Raw genomic sequence first — 9,635 nt, forward strand, 5'->3', positions numbered from 1 at the left:
CTGCAAGGTGGCGTGATTATGTCACAGGTACTCCAGTTATATAAGCGTTCTCTCTGAGTCCGGTGGGTCAGTAAATACACTGCTCATCCTCCTCTTGTTCTCATTCTGAGTGGTGTTTCTGCAGAATTTTTTACTTGTTTCATTTTATTATTATTATTATTTTTTAAGTTTTAGAGAAACAGAATCTCAGGTGTTCAGAGATTCTACCTGCAAAGGCAGAGATCATATCTCCTCTTGACGTAGGCAGCAGTGCGGGACCTGAACCCAATCACCTGCTCCACAAACAGCAGCTGTCCCGGCAGTTCAGCCAGCACTCGGTAACATTCCTGGAGCGTCCTCGGGCCTACATAGACACAGAACGTAAACACCTGAAACTTCCATGTGAGCCTGCCGTAAAGCAGCTGGAGTAAATGTCTCAGCACGGGGAGAAAATGGAAAAATRAAAGTTCCCGTGGACGATCCAGGGATCACCTTGAGGTTAGCTTTGCAGTGAGAAGCAGAGCAGGAAATATCTTTTACAGAGCCTGGAACAGAAACAAGGTGCTCCCCAAAACCTGCGCAGACGTTTAGGAGCTAATAACTCAGGAACAGAAAGTAGATCCCAGCTCTGGAGGGTTGGAACCGTTTCACTTTGGTGCTAGATTAACAACAMGGCCAGCTTGGCAGCGTAAAATGGAAGGCACACTGTTAACTCCATTGGCAAGGCTGAGTGAACACAACCCTATAATTTGGTTTCATGTTTACAAGACTATGACCTGTCACCAGCCAGGAGCGCAGCACACGTTCATGGGGTTTTGAATAATACTAAACAATTGTTAACTCCACCGAAGCAGACAGGGTTAACCTAACCACACCTCCCCCTCCGCACGCAATACGTGCCAAGGCCTTATAAACACTAACATGTGTGCACTTGATGACGGATATATACATTAGGATTTCTGCAGCTCCTTGTTTCATTGTTTCGCAAAGCGGCGTGTATGTATACAGGCTTTGCTCGTGCAAAAAAATAACAACAAAGGCGTGCAAAGGTTCTGTGGTCTGTAAGCAAGGCACTGCTTGATTTGAAACACATCTGTGATCAGAGCAGCTGCTTATGTGGCTGCTCGTCTATGAGAAATAACTCAGTGGGAGAGGAAAAACACCGCCGAGAAAAATAAGTCAGAAACGACGTGTTTGTGTCGAAGACTCGTTCCGACGAACAAATTCTGCAGGAGCAACAAAGAGCTTGACGGTTGGCTCGGGTGCTGAGAGAAGTTATTAATTTTACAGAAAAGCTCAGGAATTGATATGTAATGTGTTCTTTGTTGCTTTYGAGGGGGGACTTCGCTCCTCGTTGGCATACGCCTGTCAGGTTGTGAACAATGGCAGCAGGAGAGGCGCCCTTCGTGATGCATTTCAATTCAAAGAGGCCGCACGCACTAACCGTAACTCCCTTCGGTCGACGCGCACGGCTGTTGACATTCATCCAGAGATGAGCTGTGGAGTAAAGTGTGACTATCTGATTCCTGCACACACTTTGCTCATTATGTCATCCACTTAACTGTTCCAAGGTCTGGCGGACACTGACCAACTCATCGCATTTGCCTCATTCAGCCCGAAACTCCTTAAGTGCACGTTGAGGCAAGCAGCAGTTTTCGTCTTTTAGAGACGAGTTAAGTGACAAAACACAGTCTGCCTCGGTCATTAAAAAYGTGTTTACAGTGCAGAAGCAGAGTAGGGATGCCCCATCATCTGTGGTTCTCACGCAGGCTAATCCCACCTTCAGTACGCCGACATGTCTGACGCTGTTGCTCCCAAAATATCAACATCCTTCGTTGACACGAAACAAAGAGCTGCAAGATGCAGAAAAGCAAAGAAAAAAAAACCCTGGAAAATGGCAGCTTTTTGAATGCTATGATTGACAAGTGGAAGTTAATTATTTTTTAATATTTTAGAGAAACCAGCTAACTTCTCTGTTTCCTCAACAACTCATCAATTTWAAAAAAAAGAAGCTAGTTTTGCCCCAGTTGCCACACCCCAGAGTGTTGTGCTTCTTCCCAGTTTGATTTATCACGCAAAGCAGAGAGAGACACACCTTGCATACCGAAGTGAATACAGACACAACAGCCAGAGACAAAACACTCCCTCTGACTTTGGCTGCAGAGCAATTATGACCGCTCAGCTTGACCTGAACATAAAACACTGGACTCAGTCGGTCCGTGTCTCTGTGATGGCTGGGTGTGAGCAGAGAGGGTTCTGCTGCTGAGGTTTAAAGCCCCTCACACGTTAATCAGATCAGCTGCAAATGCAGCTGAATGAATGACCTACATCAGTGGATGGCAYTGACGGTGAATATCCTGGTATCTAACCCCACCCCCATCCTGTCTCACCCTACTGTACATTATGTCTTTGTGTTGCTGAGCACATGGGAGATGAAGCGGGCAGGTTTTGAACAGTGGAGGTGAAAAAGGGAAAGAAAGAAAATGCAAAGTGCTCCACAGGTCTGTATCCAGCTYTTCCCGTCACTTGTAATCAACACCACACCCAAGATGTGGCCAGAGCTTGGTCTTGCTGCACAACAYGCTTCAGCACCTACTTTGCTTCGCAGGCAGGAAAGGGGGGGTGGGAGGGGCCGGGGAGGAAGTAGACAGAGCAGCTTTTATAGAGCTAACTAAAGAATACATGAGCCCCGTGGGCCATTGAAAAACAGCCCAGCCTGGGCACTGTCTGACAGAGGCCATTCAGAGTTATGATTGTCTGCTCTGCATGCCTGAGTGCTAAATTACAGTCAGATTGGGATTATATTCCCAACACTAACGAGAACCTGCCCTTCTGTCGGCACATGCAGGATAACATATGGGCTACATGTGCGCCTGCACACGTCTTGAGGATGTCTTCCACAGGATAGAAACACTGCACCAGAGGATTACTGGGCAAGATGGTGACTCCTCTCTGGCTTTATTTTCATCACAGGGATCAAGTAGATTGAACTAATACCATGTGTCTCTTGAACACACTCTGTACTGCTCTGCATGGAATGAACCAACCAGATGACCTATGTTCTTATTTTACAAGTGGGGGAAAGCATGATTACATACATCTGTGCATGTATAACATGACTTTTAAGCTACAAAACAGCATTTTAGATTCAACTGATATTAGCTAACCTGCTAATACAAATAATGGTAAAAGAGTAGCCTATTCCTCACACAACAAAATTGCATAAATATAAAAACCCTTGGCTATGACTACTTTAAGCTTTCTTTGGATTCTATTTAGTTGATTTTAGCTTTTTTCTGCTTTTTTATCTATTATTCTGACATTCTGCTAATTTTAACTTTTAGGTTTTTCTGCTTCTTGCACCTGCTTTCTGACCATTTCAACTGTTTTCTGTGGTTTTAGTTACTTTTTAACTAATTTCAGCTGTTTTCAGCTAATTTCAGCTTTTTGTGATAATGCCAGGGTTGTCGCCAGAGAGGCGGTCRTCCCAAATCCTGCCGACAACGCCAATAAACTATTATTATTGTTTTTTAATTATTTAATTCTGGGCCACATTCAACAGACTTTCATGATTTGTTTTCTGTTTATTGTTGCCCAGAATTAAATAATTCACGACCATACACGCAGACTTTTTCTGTGCATTTATTTCAACGTGTTTCTGCATTTTTAWTAAACGTGTCCACGACACCAGCTTCTTACTGATTAATTCAGAAAACGTGCACTTTCTGTTTCTTCACCTATTTCAACTACTTTTTAAATCTATTTTTTGCATTTTTAGATATTGAGCAAAGATCTTTCGGCATTATCACACTGCATTTTCCCAGGAAAGGCAAATTCTCTAGTTTGCGTTGAAATAAAAGTTATTTATCATGTTAAAAAAAGCTCACGAAGTAAAATGTAGGCCTTACAGTTCAACATGCTTCAATGCAAATTTTATATAACCACTCTTTGGCTGTGAAATAGTATTTTGTATTAAACCGATGCTGGCCGTGATCATTTTAATATGCTAATAGGGCAATGTGTTCATTCTCATAGCATGTTCAAATGCTAATTAGTAACAGCATTGTAAAAGACAGCCAAGCGTGCTACATTTCTGAATCTATTTAAATACACAAAGCCAGCTGTTTCACTCCAAATCGTGGACTAMTGAGAAGCAACGGTGGAAATCCAGAGCCTGATGGCAGGTGGACAAGCTGAACTCTTCTACCTCAATGTGCTTCTCTACCCATGGCTAAGCCAAGGTTAGGAAAACCCCATCCCCACCCTGCTACCTCATCATTCCCATCAGCCACACAGGAACACTGAGCACTCTGTGTTTCGGTGCAGCCAAATATAAAACCACTGGCAGGGACGAAGCATGTATAATGAGAGACTCCTGCTGCATTTTCCATGTGGAGTTGAGGATAATTTCGCATTAAAAAAATGTCATTAACCACAGTTATTTGTCCAAAAATAGGTAGCACACGTKAACAACTGGGTTTTCATGGACATGGCGGCCCTAAATTTGTAGGACAGTAAAGGTTTGTACATCCATCCATTAAAGGTACCGTGACAGAACACAAAGGGGTTTCAAACAAAACATGAACCCAATTGTAAAACATGTCTTTGGACACTTTGTTGTTGAGAAAAATTACCCTACCCCTCCCTGTGTAAGCAACAGAGCTCAAGTAGGTATTGTATGCTAACAAGATGAGCTTTCGTAAGACCAAGCTGTGGGGGGGCACAGTCAGAGCAGCAAAGTAACGAGGCTGCATTTTAACGCACCCCTGTAAACTCAAAACTCCTCCTTGGAAAGTGGGTGTAATTCATGAAAACAAAAAGTCAACAGAATGACTAAAACATAGCTAAAAATAACCATGCAGTTATCTACTGTGCCATAAACTGTAATAACACATTAGCATTCCTCCATTTTTCCTCAGATGAAGCCAAATAAAAAAAAAGCTCCACCTCCAACTCCAGGACACCAGACAAAAGCTGTCTGCTAACCTTAGACCTCTAAACTGCTGAGGATTCATCCTCAACAAACTCACTGCAGTATAATGAGTGATTTAAATGCAGTGTGTACCCCTGTCTGCAACACCCCTGATGCCCCCATTGAACTCTTTGAGAAGGTATATTCAATGTCTCCACCGGGGGACCCTCAACCAAAAACCTTTTTTTTTCCACTTGTAAAAGTATAGAATTCCCAGACTCTCATTTATAATTGACATTTTCACTTTAAACATATATATTACTATATATTAAATCTTATTTAAGGTTTTCCTCCATTTAGGTCTTAAAAAAACAAAGAAAAAGTGTGTCACAGAAATCAAGAAAGAACATCCTGTTCCCGGCTCTTTGTTTGTTGTCTATACTGTTTCCCCCCTTCAATTAGAGAGCGGTGTTTGGCTGGACCTGGGACTGGGCTGGGATCCGTTCTCTCTTGACTCTGCTAGTCGGGGCTGAGGCGAAGTGAGGCGGGCGGGAGGGGTGGGTTCAGCGGGAAGCACGCACTGCCAGAGTCTGACTCCATGAAAACACTGCAAGATTGGCTGAGGCAGCCCCAGCTGAACTCAGCTGACCCACATTCTGGGCCTGCCCCGTCATCATCAGAATTTATGGGACGCGGCCCAATCCAGACGACCAAGCACATCCAAACAGAAAGAAGGCAGAGGAGGGGGAGAAATGGAAACACTTCACGGGCATAGTGACAAGGGCAGGGCCGGCGTGGAGCAATAAAATAAAATAAGAAAAAAAAAACACACAAAACTCACACGGTCTTGGCTGAATGTGGAGGGAGGGAAGGGGGTACTGCCTGAGACCAAGCAATCTACCTGGGATCTTCAGGAACTTACTAAATAAATCAACATCCTTACAAAAAAAAGAATTAATTATAAAAACACAAGCCTATGAGCTTAAAAACAACACAGTCATCATAATGTTTTACCTAAATATTCAGCAATATTTCACTCATTCTTACAGATTTAAGGTTTATCTTTGTGTCTCTCCCCTTGTCCTCTGTCACTGTGTGGCACAACAAAAACATAACTTGACTGCAATCGATATCAAACGACTCTCAGAGGAAAACCCTCCATCGTTCAGTTTGCTGGCTGTGTTTGCCTTTCTTTTGTCTCTAAATGCTAATTAATGTCGGGAGAACAGGGAGGAGGGGTGGAACTCAACTAACGAGGTGCAGGGATAATAATACCTGTTAAGATGAAAATGCCAGGGATGAGCTGTGACAGTGGTTTAAAGGTAAAGTCCTGCAGATTATTATTTTTTTTTGTGGGGGGACTCTTTTCTTTTGCAAACACAGTGTTTCTGTCATGACTCAAATGTGGGTCACCCTCACAAGGTGTTTCATCCCTGCGGTGGCGGGAGCTGGTGTGCTTCTTTCTTTCGTTCTTTTTTTGTTTTCGTGTCAGGATCAGTGTACAGTGAGGGGTGGAGGGATGAGGCGTGAGCTGCAGTGTGTGCAGACCAGAGAGAGAGAGGAGAGGCAGAGCCTCCTCAGTCGAGGCTCTGCTAGCTGAGTCTGTTGCTGGCCAGATCAGCTGGCAGTCTGTCTAGCTGGGGGGGGTGTGGCACATCATAACAAAGAGCTGTGACTGCACAGCTCTTATCAACCCCACAATTTGAGTGGATCTGTATCTCCTCCCTCCTTTTTCTTTTCTTTTTTTTTCTTTTTCCTTCTTCCCCATGCAGAATGCAAAGCTCAAAAAATAATAATAATAATAAAATTTGGGAGGATCTGGAAGGTCACACCATACACAGCTGATGGGATCTGGAAGACTTTCAGGACTGATCCTGCAAAACTTCCTGCATGCACACTTTTCTATTTTCTCACATGTTAAAGATAAGATTATTATTTTTTCTTTTCTTTTCTTTTTAACTCGTGCTGCCAAGAAGCGAAGGAAAGTTTGATCAGGAGGAGCTTGATGGTGGCTTTTCGTGTGAACTGTGTTCTGCAGTTTCGCTTTGAACACACTGTCCAATGCGGTGGAGTGTGTTCAATTTAGAGAGGGGGGGGGGGGGGGAAAAAGACAAAGGCCAGGGGGGGGGTGGCACTTTTTTTTTTCTCTTCCCAGAAATTAAAAAAAGGATTTAAAAGTTTTATGCAACTCCAAGTTCTCAATCTCTTATTAACAAAACTCATCTTTATTATAGGGGATGACCCATAACCCTCGGCTTTTATAATCACACAATAGTTTTCTGACTTGCTGTATGTATCCCCCCTCAGATATGAAATCCAATCATGTCACACCAAACAAACAAAAAGAAAAGAAAAAAACACTTTTCCCCCTCTCTTTTTCATCCAAACCAAAAACTGACCTGTGTGCGTCCTTAGGTGGGCTTTGAGGTGGGACGATTTGCCATAAACTTTGTCACAGCCAGAGTAGTGGCATTTGTGCTTTTTCTGAGGCGACTCGTGCTCAGTTCGACCTCTCGGTCTTTTGCCTCTTTGTCTGAGCGCAGGATCGCAGGCGGCGGTAGGTGTGGCGAGTCCATCCTCCCGGAGGCTCGGCGCGCTCTCATCCTTCAGGACCGTCTTGGCAGGCAGCTGCTGCTGCTGCTGCTGCTGCTGCTGCTGCTGCTGCTGCTCGGTGGGGGTCTGCTGGTTAAAATCCGCCAGAATCCGCGCCACCACGAAAAGCGACGAGTTGTCCTTCACCTCCTTGATGTCCTCCGCGCTCCTGGAGGAGGAGGAGGGGGTGGAGGAGGACGGGATCTCCGGCTTCAGCTCCCGGTTGCCCTTAGGCGCGTGAACCACCGCGCGACTGGACATAGAGACAAGGCACTCCGCTGCAAAGTGATCCATTTTGTCTTTCAAGCAGCCCCCGCTGCTTCTGAATGACATAAAAAAATAAAACCCGGCGCGTGAGGGTCGTGCGTGTGCGCGCGTGGACAAAAAGTACTTGTTGTACCGTAGTTTCCCTTTGTGTGGAGGTGTGGAGAGGAAGAGGTCGTTCTCATCGGAGAGAACTGACTTTATGGTCGTACCCGGCTTTCCAGTTTATCATCAACATCCTGTGCGAGAAACGCCTCCGACCCCAAAATAAAAAATAAAAAAAAATACAAAAAAGAAAAAAAAAAGACGCAGAGAAGAGCTCTCCAAAAGAGAGAGAAAACCTAAAAAAAAAAAAAAAAATGAAGAGCCGCTGTTTTTAGTGCAACGACGCCGACAGCAGGAACTCTTGAAACTTGGATGCGTTCAGTCCCATCGCGGCTTCAGACGGTCTCCAGCACAGCGCGTGCGTCTCCGGAGCGCCTGTTCCTGCTCGGTGTATCCATGCTGGGGGCGTGTCGGCCGGCGGAGCAGCCGCGCGCTTATTGGGTACATCCTGTCCCCGAGCGCGCGGCGCGAGTTTTTACTCGAAAGTTTCTGCAGCCCTTGTCTCCATGCTTTCAGAGGAAGCCTTTCTTTCCCGTCTTTCTCAGGCCTTCTGTTAGCAAAATGTTTCATGAACCACTTGACCGATCTTCTCGAAGCTCTCCAGAAATATTCCTTGGCGTTGCTTCTGCAACTGATTAACTTTTGGAGTCTGCTCAGTTCAAGGTGACCTCCACACGTAGCTGACCTTAGCAAACACAAAAAATGGTTGCAACTCCTCCAGTTTTACAGATATTGAGCCTAAATTTGTTGTGGAAGTAGCTGAATGTGATCCCCAACACATACTTGAAGTGCTAACTGATCGCACAAGATCTGTTTTCAAAACTTCACCAATAACTTGTGGAGTCAAATGTGTCTCTCTGTTAGCAGAATATCTCATCAACCATTGGCTGGATTTTATTTAAACTGTCAAAAAATAATCAATGGGTGTATATTTACTAATGTTTACATTTCTGAGTAAATCCAACTAAACGTCAGCCACAGATATAAAGTTAGAAATTACAACAATAGGTAAGATTCAACCAATTTTACTCAAATATTGAGCTAAAACTTTGCATGTTGATCACTGAGAGTGGTCTCCAATATATGCTCCAAGCCCAACACACTGTGTCATTTGTTTGCTTAAAACTTAGTCATTGACTGTTCGCATCATCTTTCTTGATCAGTTATCAAACTTTTTCTTAAACCACTGGACAGATTTTAATGTAAGTCTCAGAAAGTAATAAATAAATGTATATTTATGACTGATTAACTTTTGGAATCGATCCAATTCAAGGGGACAAACAATCAACATATGTCAACATGTAAACAGCTAGAGCTAAAATTGGGTGTGTTAGTAGCTGAGAGTCATCCTCAGTAACCAATTCAGACCTAACAAATCTCTCTTTTTTTGCATGAGATTGCATATTTCATTCACAAAGKTTGACCAAAAGAGCTGTAATTTTGTCCCTTCTCATTGTAAGATAATCATAAAACTGACATGAAAAAGGGTGTGTGTTGTRTTGCAAACCATTACAAACATTTAGTATCTTACCTGTTGCAAATAGCTCTTTAAAGGGGGTAAGTTTGGATTTTAAAAAGTTTAACGATGAGCTAATTATTAGCCTGTGTTGAGAGAAGTCACTGCGGGGTCAAACTCCTATTAAATCTGAATCCATCTGAAAAGGGTGAAAGACACTTTTTGTTTTTTGTTCTTGAATTAGTTTGTTTGCAAACTTGTGCCTGTTTGTATGTATCCATTGTTTGCCCACACAAGTAGTCGTTGGTTATTCCTTGCCAGTGGTGT

At 43.6% G+C, this 9,635-nt stretch overlaps 1 protein-coding gene across 1 annotated transcript in view; it reads right to left on the reverse strand.

Moving 5' to 3' along the window:
* The window catches only part of klf13 (Kruppel like factor 13), a 14,300-nt gene extending 5,847 nt beyond the window's left edge, over nt 1-8,453 (reverse strand). Inside the window, exon 1 of the mRNA XM_014003613.1 lies at nt 7,291-8,453. Within this exon, the coding sequence (XP_013859067.1) occupies nt 7,291-7,816 (526 nt within the window). The 5' untranslated portion in view covers nt 7,817-8,453. The remainder of the gene's footprint in view (nt 1-7,290) is intronic.
* Nucleotides 8,454-9,635: the final 1,182 nt, after the last annotated feature.

This window comes from Austrofundulus limnaeus, unplaced genomic scaffold, assembly GCF_001266775.1.
Source record: "Austrofundulus limnaeus strain Quisiro unplaced genomic scaffold, Austrofundulus_limnaeus-1.0 Scaffold19, whole genome shotgun sequence".
NCBI lineage: Eukaryota > Metazoa > Chordata > Actinopteri > Cyprinodontiformes > Rivulidae > Austrofundulus > Austrofundulus limnaeus.